Source organism: Chionomys nivalis, chromosome 10, assembly GCF_950005125.1.
Source record: "Chionomys nivalis chromosome 10, mChiNiv1.1, whole genome shotgun sequence".
Taxonomy (NCBI): Eukaryota; Metazoa; Chordata; class Mammalia; order Rodentia; family Cricetidae; genus Chionomys; species Chionomys nivalis.
Genome location: NC_080095.1, coordinates 47,878,511 through 47,893,114, shown reverse-complemented (window position 1 = coordinate 47,893,114; position 14,604 = coordinate 47,878,511). Strand labels below are relative to the sequence as shown.

The 14,604-nt window shown below is 47.3% G+C and overlaps 1 protein-coding gene across 1 annotated transcript in view; it reads right to left on the bottom strand.

Annotated features, from left to right (window-relative positions):
• Sptb (spectrin beta, erythrocytic) overlaps positions 1–14,604 on the bottom strand; it is a 128,124-nt gene that overhangs the window by 48,149 nt on the left and 65,371 nt on the right. Inside the window, exons 3-7 of the mRNA XM_057782505.1 lie at positions 4,519–4,670; positions 2,772–2,945; positions 1,885–1,976; positions 832–912; positions 411–526 (exon numbers count right to left, since the gene is read on the bottom strand). Coding sequence (XP_057638488.1) covers positions 411–526; positions 832–912; positions 1,885–1,976; positions 2,772–2,945; positions 4,519–4,670 — 615 coding nt within the window. The remainder of the gene's footprint in view (positions 1–410; positions 527–831; positions 913–1,884; positions 1,977–2,771; positions 2,946–4,518; positions 4,671–14,604) is intronic.

Below are 14,604 nucleotides of genomic sequence, written 5' to 3'. Positions count from 1 at the left end.
CATGTTTCTAGCATTCAGCCTCACTTTCTCCATCACGAAGTTCAATCATAGGCATCAAATGACAGCCAACAAGGCACGAAATGGAAGAGTAACTAGGTACAGAGTCAGAGGTATGAGCATCAGTTCAAGGACAGCTTCAGATACACAGTGAGTTCCAGAAGAAGCAAAAAACTGAGCAGAGGCCTTTTATCTCAGACAGTGATAAGACCCACATTAGAACCATGAACTACGAAAGAGAATGAAGGAGGATCCAAGACCTCATGGACCCCCCTATAAGCCAGGTGTCTGCTGAAAACCTACTCGTCACTAAGGAGCAGAGCAGGGCCCTGACTTGGTCTCAACATCCCCGTGCCTGTAGCTTCCCAGGCACCTGGACCAGCTTGGGAGGGAGTAAAATGGGTGGGACTCACCTTCGGGGTCAAGGAGTGGGATGATGCCCAGCTGGCGTTCGGCCACATCAAACGCATGCTCCAAGTTATGCCGGGCGTTGGAATCCTTTAGCTTGTCAAAGTCGATGAGGTCAGGCCTGGGGACAAGGGCTGAACTGTTAAGATGGCGTGGCCATGGTAGCCCCACACACAGGACAGTAGCAGCATGAAGCAAGGATTCTAGACTAACGTAGGGAGTTGGGAAGGCAGGCGGGAGAAATGAGACACAAGACCAAGAGACGGGGAACCGTGAGCACCGGTTTGGAAGGACCGGGAGTTGAGGGAAGCAGGAGCTCTAGGGAAGGCCAAGGATGAAAGAAGAAGCAGCAGAGGCATCCCCCACCCCCGATCTCTGGTTAAGTGCAGGGTATCAAATCCTCCCTCAGTACCAAGCTCCCCTTACCGGTGTTTATGTATTAGGGCATTGAAGGCCAGGCCATCTTTCCAGCTGGAGGTGAAGTTGGTGACGTTGACATGGGGGTAGCTGCATTCAGGAGAAACATTAAAAACTAAGAAACACATCCTTTTGAGGTCCCAAACAAGCATCTGAGCTGAGGGCCCATATGCCAGGAGAGGGTCAGACCTGCCCCATCTTGAGTTGCTTCAACATAAGAACACACGCTGTAGTGAGTGGCATTTCATTTGTATTTTAATAAATAAAGCTTGCCTGAAGATCAGAGAGCAAAACAGCCCTGCTGGTCAGCCTTACAGACCGGGCAGTGCTAACACACACCTTTAATCCCAGCAGCCACACTAGTTTGCCACAGAAACTGGGTGGTGCATGCCTTTAATCCCAATGGTCTTTAATCCCAGCTCTAGAGAGGAATATAAAACGGGAGGAGACAGCTCTCAGACACAGACTCATTCTGAGATTCCTGGGGGCAGGATCGCCATTTCGGACTGAGGTAGAGGTAAGAGCCAGTGGCTGGTTGTTTTGCTTTTCTGACCTTCACGTTGAACCCCAATTTCTCTAAGTTTTTATTAATCATGCTTCATACAGCTAGGCCACACAAAGACACCCCCGTTAACTGTGGCTCATAACTCAACAGGTTCCACAGTTTGACCGTGGTGACTCTGGAAAGGAATCTCGAGTTTCAGAAGAATCAGGTCAGGGCAGACTTGAATCAACTGTACCAAAGCTGCTATAGTTCTGAGGGACTGGTGCCTCTTGGGGAATGGCAGCCCTGAGGGTAGAAGTTTGTGGGGAGGGACAAACAACCCTTTCACAGGACACATATCAGATATCCTGTATATCAGATATTTACATTACAATTCATAACAGTAGCAAAATTACAGTTATGAAGTGGTAACAAAAATAATTTTATGGTTGGGGTCCCCACAGCATGAGGAACCGTATTAAAGGGTCTCAGCGTTAGGAAGGTTGAGAACCACTGCCCTAAGAGAAGCAAGGGGCTAGCAGGGGACACAGTAATGGCAGTCGGCAAGGCATACACACCCCGCCGTCTTCATCTGGCACCACAGGAGCAGCGCGTCCTTAGCCGAGCGCGTCTCACGACCTTCTTGAGTTTGGACAACGATGTCCTGAATCTGGGAGTGGCAGAATAAGAAAGAGAAGAGTAACTCTGTATCTGGCTCTATGCCTTCCTGCTTTCCTGGGGAGACTCTTTCCCTTTGCCCCTCCACATCTCTGTAGCACTCATCCCTACAGCCCCCTAAGGTCTTGGCTCCTAGTTGCCAACTTGTTTGCCACAGTCAACCAGAATGGCACCTGGTATCAGAGGCAACACAGATACCTCTATAGCAGGAGTTTGGGAACAATAAGATGCCCTGACACCTTCCCCGGAGGTACAATCCCTCGCAGGGTTGCACAATAACACGGATGTTGGGTGGAATTGCTAACACGGGAGTACTGAGCTCTGGCTAGCAGATCAGTGACACACACTTCTGGGTGTGTCTGTGAGGGTGTGTCCAAACGTGGTTAGCTGTGGGAAGAAGACACGCCTTGAATGTGGACAGCATCCCCTCCTAAGGTGGAGGCCGAGGACCAAGGAGAGAGCCTTGAGTTTTAGATGGGAAAACGTTTGTAGTTTAAAAAGTATAAAAGGATGTTTTTTTCTGTACTATTTTTGCAATCTCTGAGCCATATTATTTCAAACAGGAAGAAGTTACACACAAAGTTACACACAACATTGCAACCTAGATACGAGTCAACTTCTATTCCCCTACTTCCCCCCGAAAGACTGCAGCTAGGCAGCTGCCCTGAGCTATAGCACTTTGGAATGTAGCTCCTCCATCCCATGATCACTTCTAGTCTCCCTAGACGTCTGTAAACATGCTCTAGTCAGCATTTTGTAAGGGTCTCGGTGCCGGAGCAGAATCTACCTGGAATCGGAGGATGATGGTCCAGATGAGGCCTAGGACCAGGCGGTGGTTGCCATCCACGATATCATGGGAGCCCATATTCTCCAGGTGCACGCGCTGCTCCTTGAGGAACTGCAAGGCTTTGTCCACATTCTCCAGGCAGTGGATGCGCATCTTGCCCTTGGTGGGCCTTGGCTAAGGGACAACAGTGGGTGGCCTCGTGGGCATGAAGGGACGTCATAGTCACACCAGAGGTGGCCGCAACCTGTATCAGTTGATGCCACCAGCTCTACCTTTCGTCTTCCTGGTCAAATTCCAGGCTCCACTGTCACTCCTGACACTTTACAGTTTTTAACATTTATTTATTTATTTTCACTTCTATGTTTCTGGGTGTCAGTGCACCATATGCATGCAGTGTCCACAGAGTCCAGAAGAGGGCATTAGATACCCTGGAACTGGAGTTACAGGATGCCATCCGAGTACTGGGAATTAAAACTAGGTCCTCTGAAAGAGTAGCCAGGGCTTAACTGGACGGGCAATCTCTCCAGCACCTCCTTCCTTTATCAAAATTCAGAAGGTTCCTGTCTCAAGCACTCAACCAGGCTTCCTAAGAGCCCTTCTGGGTCTGACCCAGCCTTCTGAGTGGGCACTAAATGACAAACTCGGGAACACAGCAGTGAACTGGATACTTGCCATGTACAGGCACAGTTCTCAGAACCACTCTCTGCTAGTCAGCAGTAAGAATGATTTTCAGATTGGTGAGTGACAATATCCCCATCCCCACCAAATCTTCCTCCCCTGAATACCTCAGCCGAAACATTATTAACGCTAGTGTGTGGGTATCGATGCATGTGTGTGCAGATATGTAGGTGTGTGTGGAGGCCAGAGGACAATGTTGGGTGACATTCTTCAGTCACTGCTCACCATTTTTGTTTTGGTTCCCTGAGACAGTCTCTTTTTGATCTGAAACTTGCCAAGGAGGCTGGATTGGCTGCACAGGGGAGTCCCAGGGATTGCCCTGTATCTACCTTCCTGGTGCTGGGATTATAAAAGCCCAACATACCACCATGCCCAGCTTTCCTATGTGCATTCTAGGGTCAGACTCAGGTCCTCAAGCACTCTGCCAGCTTGGCCTACCACTCCTGTCTTTTGAAGGGGTCCTGGGGCAACTCTTTCCTTTGGAATTTCAGTGTGGGCTAAAGAGGAGACAACTGCAGCCTGGAATTGAAAAGGTAGAAGAACCCTGAGGATCTCACAATACCTCATTCTACACCTGGAAGAAGTAGAGGCAAGAAAGATCCTACCTGATAGCCCAATGTCACAAAGGAAGTGACTGAGCAAAGTAAACACTCGCACCTACCACAGTGCTGGGCAGGGATCACCAAAAGGCCCCTAACAGGCTCCACTTGGACCTGTGGCAAAGTACACAGCAAACTTTCTCCCATCCTTTCCCCTTGGTTCCAAGAGGACCACAATCTCTCTAGCAGCATCCCAGCTCCAGATTGCCCAAAGACCCCAGTGAGAACGACAAAGTTCTGCATAGCTTCTGGAAGGAGCCTGAAGGGGTGGGAGTGGTCAGAAGGAGGCAGGGCAATCTGGGAAGAAGTCAGAGAACCCAGTCAGCCATAGACCCTTGACATTGCAAGTCTGGAGCCTCGGAGAGGAACAGGGAGAAACCCTGGCAGCCGAGGGCACCCTCTGCGCTCCAGCAAATGACTTTCCTGAAGAGGGGTTGATGGCATCAGCCACAGGCTGGGAGGGGCCTTACCAGCATCTCTCCGGAGAGCACCTCCAGCAGCTTGATGAGCATGCGCCCGTCTCGCAGGTCCTTGTAGAGATCGCTGATGCGGCAGGACACTCGAGCCAGGTGGGAGTTGACCCATTTCGTAAAGGTCTTCTTCTGAACAACTTCCCGCTCATCTGGTGAGGAGAAGAGCCGTGGGTGAGCTGCCTGGGGTCGGCAGGGCTGGTATACCACAGAGCTGAAGAGCTTTACTGTAATTCTAGGGTCATCCTTGCCTGGCAGAGGAGGCTGTTGCATTCATCCCATCTCATTTCTGGGAGTATTTGCCAACCTTGGCAGCTTGGGACCTTCAGAACCAAGGCAGTGGAGCAATCACCACTACCTTCACCACCTACGCACTGTAACAAGACACCCTAATTCAGCCTCCTGTTTCCTGATGTCTACCATTGAATTTAGATTTTAATACCAGCTCGATCCATCTCTCAATCTATCCATCATCCCACTTTCCCTACCTCCTGATGGGTGATTTCCCCGTGTGCTGTGATTACCATTAATGGATAAAGAAACTGCTTTGGACCTATAGTAGGGCAGAACTCAGCTGGGGTGGGGGGAACTAAGCTGAATGCTGGGAGGAAGAAGGGTGGACTCAGAGAGAAGCCATGGAGCCACCAGAGGCAGATGCCAGTTGGAATCTTGTGGTAAGCCACAGCCAAATGGTGATACACAGATTACTAGAAATGGGCTAAATTAATATGTAAGAGTTAGCCAATAAGAAGCTAGAGCTAATGAGCCAAGCAGTGATTTAATTAATACAGTTTTGTGTGATTATTTCGGGGCTGAGCAGCCGGGAACAAACAAGTGGCCTCCTCTCCAACAACCTCCACCCATCCACCCATTCCTTCTGCCCTAGAATGCTCTTAGCATTTCCCCACATGACCTGCACTTAATTCCTATTTGTCCTTTAAAGTCAGGGCAAATGGACTTCTCAGGAAGGTTTTTCTTGACTCCCTCTGTGGGCGCCTATGATTCCTGAGTTCTTGTTGTGAAGGATTAGTTGAATATATATCTTTCCTACAAGACTGTGGCTCATGGGGCCCATAGTAGCCTATCTCATTTGCCTCTCCAGTTAAGGCCCTGAAGCTTGCTACCCAGTAGGCACTCCATAGCTGTATTGCGGGGGACTAGCGAGGCGTTCATTCGGTTCCGTTATGTGGCAGGCGTGTGCTGTGTCTAACGGCACAGTGTGTGCTCTCAAGCAGTCAGCTCCTGCTAGGCAGAAAATGACAAGCAGAGTGGAGACGTGTGGACCGCTGATCCACAGGAGATTAGAGGGGACGGAGGCTTGGGCTGGAAGCCGTCGGTGTATATGTTACCATCTCACCCCCGGATGGCAGGCAAGGGATGCTGGCTTTAGCCATAGGATGGTGACAAGGCAGCTCCACGATGAATGAGCAGCCCAAGCCCCTAGCCCGTGTTAAACTAGTTCAGATGGGCACCACCCGGCACCTCTGTGCAATAAACACGGCTGGGGCATCAGGCTAGGGCCTGAGAGAAGAGACTGGACAGCACAAACAGAAGGGAGAGAATGGCAGAGAGGAGCAGCAAAGGAGGGGAAAAATGACGGAAACAGCAGGAGAGAAGACAGTGTGGTTTTGTGACTGCACCTGTGGAGCTCACCTGGAGCATGTCTGGGTCTGGGGCCTGCAGGATGCCTGGGCAGAGTGTGTGTGAGTGGGTCACAGCTGGGGCAGACACGGGTATCCCATCCAGGAGGGGGTGCCAACCCTGGAGAGGAGGGCTGGATGTGCGTTCAACTGAGTCCAAACCGAGGAAGGGTTGGCTTTTTAAATGATTGAATGTCAGGCTCGCCGTAACACAAGAGGAACTGAGCTGATGCTGCCCCCAGGGTACGATGCTGGCAGCCCCCAAGGCTCACGCCATCAGACTCCTTCCTACTTCGTGGCTGCTTCAGTGGTAAGAACTCAGCCTCTTATTCGTCTGCTCACCCATTCAGCAAATGCTTATTGTGCCACCGTAAGGTGTTCAGCACTGAGTGGAGGTCGTAGGGAACGCAAGGGCGAGCCAGAGGGTTCCTATCCTGAGCGGACAGACTCTGTGAGCAAGGCGATGGGTGTGCGAGCCTCATCTAAACACTTCTAAGGCAGCCACTTAAAGAAGATCTCCACGAAGAGGAGGGGAACTGGGCTGATCTTAAATGAATGGAAAACTTAAGTGGCATTCACTCATTCTGGGCCTCTGGGCCAAGAAAATCCCCAACGTACCCTTCCGTCAACAGCAAATTAAAATGTTTTCTTGGTTTTACGGGCTGCTTTAGCAAAAAAAAAATGTAAGTAAAGTTTTGATGATATGCAGGACGGAATGCAAGGGTATTTACTCTGGGTATACTGGGCTTTAGCAGAGCCAGCTGGAGTCCCCACCCCACCCCAAGGCCTTCCCTAGACTTGTTCCTTAAGTCAGAGGAGAAAACTTTGACCCAGGGACTAGCGTTTGGGCCTCTCTAGAGGTGAGTGTTCTCAAAAACTGACACCTTCTTTTTGCTTCCTAAGTTTCCTGCTCAAAAATCCAAAGGTTTTGCAAGGTGGTCTATAATCCTAGTACTTGGGAGACGGAAGCGGGTGGAGCTCTGTGAGTTCAAGGCCAGCCTGGTCAACAGCTAGTTCCGGGACAGCCAAGGCTACACAGAGAATCCCTGTTTACAAAAACAAACTAACAAAGACAAAAAAAAAAATCTTTAGATTTCACTACATGGTGTTCACCCCTATGTATCTGTGCCTGAGAAAGAATAAGGACATGCTTCTAGCTGGGGCCACAGAATCTAACTCCAGGCTGCTAGGCTGGCATAAACACTGGTAGAGAAGTCTCCTAAAGCACCCTGGGCCCTCCTCAGTTTTCAATGCACGATGATGCCGGAGTTGCAGGCTTGGATCACAGCAGATGGCTTCTCGGCTGCCTTCATTTAAGGGGGGAGATTACCCAGAATCCCTAGCACTGTGAAATACTTTGCCGTGTTGAGACCTGGGAAAGATTCTGAGAGGCTAACGATGATCACGAGCAGAGGAAGGGCCCAGGGGTGGGGGTAGTTTCCTTTAGCTGCTCGCTCAGCTGCAACACACTGGCATGCTCAACACATTCCTCCCTTAAGACCTAGATGCTCCTTCGGAGTCGTCTGAGTGCAGGGGAGGCAGTGGGCCTGAGCCAGCTGCTGGTTGGACCATGGTCATATGAGCAGGAAGAGGGGACTGTGCATGAGGCCTGCTGCTCACAAGAGACCCAGCAATCTTAACATCAAGCCTGAAGAAGAAGAAAGCTTCAGTAAGGCCCTGTAGGAGCTAGTGCTTGTTTCTAGAGCCCCGGCCTTGTCCACACAGCAATGGGGGGAAGGACATGGATATCGTTGTAGTTTGGATGTAATTGCCCCCATAAGCTCGGAGGGAGTGGTACCATTAGGAGGTGTGGCTTTGTTGGAGTAGACATGGTCTTGTTGGAGGAAGTGTGTCACTGCGGGGGTGAGCTTTGAGGTCTCATATACGCTCAAGCCTTGCCCAGTGTCTCAGTTCAGTTCCTGTTGCCTGGCAAGATATAGAACTCTCAGCTACCCCTCTCCAGCACCACTTCTCACTATGATGATAACGGACTGAATCTCTGAACTGTAGACCACTGTTTTCCTTTATAACAGTTGCCATAGTTGCCACCAGGCAGTGGTGGCGCACGCCTTTAATCCTAGCACTCAGGGAGGCAGAAGCAGTCCGATCTCTGTGAGTTCGAGGTCAGCCTGGCCTACAGATTGAATTCCAGGACATCCAGGGCTACAGAGAAACCCTATCTCGAAAAACCAAAAGAGTTGCCATGGTCATGGTGTTCCTTCACAGCAACTGAAAAATAGAAACTCTAACCACGTGTCTCTGTAGCATAAAGCATGGCCTCTCCATTCTCCTCTGCTCCTCTTTCTCACCTATTCCCTACTTCCTGCAGAAGTTTAGCTTGAAGTCAAATATACCCAAGATACTGAAACCCTCAAAGAGCCACCCACTGACAAGCACGGTTGTGTATGAAAAATGCTGGCACACAGAAGTGCCATCCTTCCGCCACCGGCACTATATCCCAGGAACTGTCCCAGAGGCTGCTGAGACACAGATAAATGGCTCACACTCCCTCGGTAAAGATCTGGTTCAAGAAAATACACAAACTCGGGCCAGGCGGTGGTGGCCCACGCCTTTAATCCCAGCATTCGGGAGGCAGAGGCAGGCGGATCTCTGTGAGTTCGAGGCCAGCCTGGTCTACAAGAGCTAGTTCCAGGACAGAAACCAAAAAGCTACGGAGAAATCCTGTACCGAAAATCCAAAAAAAAAAGAAAAAAAAAAAAAAAAAAAGAAAAGAAAAGAAAAGAAAAGAAAAAAGAAAAAAAAGAAAATACACAAACTCACTAGCAGTTCATTTTGTGGCCAAGATGTCTGGGATGCGAGGCTTTTAAAACAAAGTGCATTTTATCAAGACGGAGATGGCTGATCGTAGTGACCAACCTGACCACACCTGCAATCAGCTGGAGCCCGTGCAGCTGGGTATGTCTGGGAGGGATTTTTTTGGGGGGGAGGTTGTTAAAAGTCAGTTTCTCTGTGTTACAGCTCTAGCAGTCCTGGAACTCGCTCTGTAGACCAGGATGGCCTCGAACTCAGAGATTCACCTGCCTCTGCCTCCCGAGTGCTGGGATTAAGCTGTGCACCACCACTGCTCAGCTGTGAGGGACTTTCTTGATTGGCTCGTTTGAGGTTCAGTGAGCTACTCTAAATCTGGGCCACACCTACTGGTGGCAGCCCACATAAAAGGACGTGGAAGAAGGGAGCTTTTGCCTTTTTCCTGCTTACTCTCACTCTCCACAGCCAGGTAATCTATTCTGTTGTGAGGCTTTACTGTGTTGGTCCTAAGAACTACTTCAGGATTTCAATGTAGACAGATGCTCTCACGGAATCCTCCAAGACTCCTGACTTGGGACTGCTGACCTTCAGGTCATGGGCTGAACAACTACTGACTTGTTGGCCTTCTGTTGGAGACAGTCATTGCTAGACTACCCAAACAGAATACAGTCTATGAGCCGCTCTAATAGATGGCTTGCAAGTGTTCCCACATGCGTGCGTTCATACACACACACACACACACACACACACAATTACACAATTCTATCAGGTCTGTTCCTTTAGAGCAGTGGTTCTCAACCCGGGGGTCATGACGGGGTCAAACAGCTCTTTCACAGGGGTCGCCCAAGACCATCTGCATATTAGAATTTTATCTTATGATTCATAACAGTAGCAAAATTACCATTATGAAGTAGCAACGAAGATAATTGTATAGCTGGGGGTCACCACTACATGAGGAACTGTATTAAGGGGTTGCAGCATCAGGAAGGTTGAGAACCACAGCGTCAGAGAATTAGAGAACCCTAACCAATACAAACATGCATGCTGCACAAAGTAGTACTAGATTAGCTACCAGATGAATAGCACTTATAATAGACACTCATGTAGCCAACGTGGAGAGAGGCCATGTTGACAGCTGGAGCTGTCAAAAAGATCTTCATGAAGAAAAGCACTTTGGAAGGGCAGGAGGGAGATGGACTGAGCCCAAGCAGACAGGTGCGGGAGTTGTCCACAGGCCACCCAATAGCTACAGTTAGGAGAACGTGTGTAGAAAACAGGCTTTAAGATGGACATGGAAATCTCTGGAATGAGAGGCTTAGAAATACAGACTAAGGACTGGAGAGATGGCTCAACAGTTAAGAGCACTGGCTGTTCTTGCAGAGGACCTGGGTTCAATTCCCAGCACCTACATGACAGCTCACAACTGTCTATACCTTCAATTCTAGTGAATATGTCTTCTTCACACTGACATGCATGCAGGCAGAACAGCAATACACATAAAAATAAACAAAATCTCTAAAAAGAAAGACAGGCACACAAACAGACTAAAAGGTCCTGGGTTCAGTTCCCAGCTACCGAGAAGGTAGGAGTGGGGGCTGGGGCACGAATGGGAAGGGATATTTTAACACTTACAACTAATTCTAGAGACAAAGGAACCAGGGAAGGTGTGACGGGGTCATACCAAAATACTAATTTGCAAGACCCCTAGTGATAACAAAGAGACAAAATGATTCATGCTACATCTTAAAATAAGTATTTAAAAATCTACATAGAGACAACCTTAAAAGATCCAGAGGCCTATGAAAGAAATTTTGAGCGAATGGATCACACGGTCTTCAAGTACAACCTTATGATTAAACTATACCATGTTATCGTATGAAAGGTGGGCACAGCGATGAAGAGGAACCAGTCCTGGCGACATACAGACATCTCATAAAAGCACGTTTCAAATACGTAAGAAAAAGAGAGAACTTTTCGGTAAAAGTTTTTGCAACAGTAGATGGCCACTCAGAAAAAAAAAATAAATCTGTACTTCATATTCCAGCAAGATTTCTTGAATCAAACTTACTTGAATTTTTAATTCAATTTTTGACCCAAATTTAGTTGAAGAAAAAATTGAAATGCACAAAATGAAACAATGAAAATACAATCATCAGTGATGGTAGGATAGCTGTTTAAAATAAGACTAATGGAAGTTGGGCAGTGGTGACTCACTTTTTTAATTCCGGCACTTGGGAGGCAGAGGTAGGCCGAGCTCAGTGAGTTCGAGGCCAGCCTGGTCTACAGGAGCTAGTTCCAGGACAGCCAGGAACACAGAGAAACCCTGTGACTAATGGAGAGTCAGTATGACACCAAATCCAAAAGCCAGAAAATGCTTTCGCTCAAATGCATTAAAAAGGTTTGTGTGTGTGTGTGTAGAACATTATGGACAAGGGGAAACTAATGAGGAGAAATGCTATCGAGTGCATAACAGAGAGTAATTTGCTTAATATGTGAAAAATTACTGCTATAGCTTGGGCAGGAATGGTCCCCAAATGCCCATGTAATAGAGGCTTGATATGGCTACAGCTTGCTGCTCCTGAAGGCAGTGGAAACTTTAAGATGTGGGGCCCAGAAGGAAGTCTTCAGGAGACTAGGGCATGGGTGGATTAAATGAGGATGGCCCCCATATTTGAATTCTTGGTCCCTCATTGGTGACTATTTGGAAAGATTAAGGAGAGGTGGCCTTGTTGGAGGAGGTGTGTCACGTGGACTAGGCTTTGAAGTTTCAAAAGCCCACGGCATTCCCAGTTAGCTCTCTCTGCTCCTACCTGAGGATGAGGATGCAAGCACTCAGCTACTGCCCAGCACCACGCCTCCCTGCCTCCCTGCTACCATGCTCCCCATCATGATGGTCAAGGACTCTACACCTTCCCAATGAACCCTTTCTTCTATAAGTTGCCTTGGTTCAGTGTCTTATCAAAGCAGCAGAAACATAACAATCTCAAAATGGGAGTTACAGGACCCAATGCTTTGTCTGCATCCTGTCTCTCCACCTCCTTGCACGCACGCCTATATCTCGGCTGTGAACTCAGCAGCTCTGATCTTCTCTGTGTTTTCACTGTGACACAGCACCTTGCCAAATTGTTATTCATATATATATATATATATATGGATATATAAGGACATATATGGATATATAAGGATATATATATATATATATATATGGATATCCTTCAAATATATGAAAAGCTCTTCATGATGCTCATGGAATCACACATCAAAAGCACATGCATGATGCCGAAGAGTTGGCTCAGCAGTTAGCAGCACTTGCTACTCTTGCAGAAGACCTGAATTGATTCCCAACACCTCCATGGTAGCCCACAATGCTCTTTAACTCTGATTCCAAAGAATCCAATGTTCTCTTCAGACCTCCATGGGCACCAGGCACACATGTGGTACACAAATACACAGGCAGGCAAAATGTTTATAAACATAAAATAAATCTAGAACTAAATTAAAACACACACACAAGCACACACAAATATAGAAACGAACTGCTCTTATTGGAACAAGAGACAACCGGGAAAATGTTTCTCTCAGATTTTGATTATCAGGGAATTGTTGCTAATTGTGTCAGGTATAAGAGTGGTACAACAGTTGTTTGTTTGTTTGTGTGTTTCTGAGACAAGGTTTCTTTGTGTAACAGCCCTGGCTGTCCTGGAACTCACTCTGTAGACCAAGCTGGCCTTGAACTCACAGAGATCCGCCTGCCTCTGCCTCCCGAGTGCTGGTGCCGTGCGCCACCACCATCCGACAAGAGTGGTATCAAGTTTAAGTGGGAAATGCTCTTCCTTATCAAAGACACAGACAAAGGGGATTAGGGGAAATGCTCACAATGGTCTTTAATTTACTTCAAAATAGTTCAGTCCCCAACACACAGACATATCGATAACACTAAGTTTGGATAATGGTTTATTTTCTCTTCACCTCTGATAGTTTCCTGTTTGGAATTTCTCATGCTAAAAGTAAGAAAGCAAAAGGAAGGCACATGAAGACATGAATGTTTTACTTGGCAGATGAAAAAAGATTGCAAGAGTGACAAAATAAGAGTTCTTGCAGGAATGCGGAGGACGCAGCATTCACACGCTGCTGGGAAAAGCTAACAAGGCCGGCCTCTGGGAAAGATCTCAAATGCACACATACTTCTCCATACTAGGAACTTACCCCTCAGGCACACTCGGAATCTACACCATCAAGCGGGTTCAGTGTTAGTCACTGTAGTTTTGCAAACAGTTAAAGATTAGAAATAACCTAACTATATACAATTGGGGGACTTGTTACATTAAGATTACAGGTTCTTACAATGGAAAATTATTTAACTGCAAACAGAATGAAGAGACTTTTGTGTATTTATATATTTCAAGATACATTAGGTGACAATGTGTAGAACTGTGCAAAAATTAAAAAAACAAAGTTATGAAAAACCAATATAGACTGTGTTTTTAAATATGCATAAAATACTCTGGGAAAGATACAGAAAATGTGGTTAACTCTGCGGGCCACCCATTTATTCCTCCTATGCCCATAAAATTCCATGAGTGCTTCATGACTTTCTCCATTTTCTCTGCTTGAAATCTCTTAGAACAAAGACTGGTGAGCTGGGGGTAGAGCCCAGTGCTAGAGAGCTTCCTATCATGCAGAAGCCCTGAGGGTTCATCTCTAGTTCCAAAATAACGAGAAAAAGTGGGGATGACAGCCCACAAAAGCAACAACGAGATAATCTGTTATTTTGGTTCCATTAATGAGAATAATATTGAGAGTGTTATATAAGAAGTTTCAACGATAAGAAAGGGTAAGATATATTTTAAGGGAAAATTCAGGCTGTCAAGCCATGTGCAAATATGACTTTATAAAAAAAAAATAAAGCTGGGTGGTAAGACTATGGGTGATATTTGTTTTCGTTTTAATTGGTCACATAGTTTCTATAATGACAAAAAAGGTAAATAAAGAAAATTTCTGCTAAGAGCATATATATTATTTTTAAATTTATGTACATTGGTGTTTCGCCTACATGTGTGTCTGTGTGAAGGTGTCGGATCCCCTGGAACAGAGGTTACAGACAGTTGTGAGCTGCCATGGGGGTTCTGGGAAATAGAACCTGGGTCCTGTGGAAGCGCACCCACAGCTCTGAACCACTGAGTCATGTCTCCAGCCCCCAGTATATATTACATTTAATAATAAGAAACAACAGATGTCACAGAGAATAGAGTAAAAGTTCATAAATCCCAAGGAATAAACAATAAAAGTCAAAAAAGGGCCAAAGGCCTTTCTGAAGGAATCTGCATTTTAACCAGTTGACAGCCTAACCCAGTGGCCAAAATTAGCTAGAAAGACAAGCGGGGATAAGAGACAGTGAGAGGCTGGGATAGTTGGAGAGAAGCCTGTGATTGGCCTGTGAGAGACAACGGAGGCCCATGATTGGCCAGATCTGAAAACAACGGTAGGCAGTCCCCAGCTCAGGCTTTCTCTCCCGGAAACCAAGGCTGAGGCAACCCCAGTGTGTCACGCTTTCATTCCCATGAACTTGGGACAAGCCTCGGTGACACAGAAGCCAGCCATTTAAACAACTCGCACCCAGTAGACTGGTACCGTGAAGGCATGCCGGCCCTTATGGACTGACAGCCTAGCTAGCATT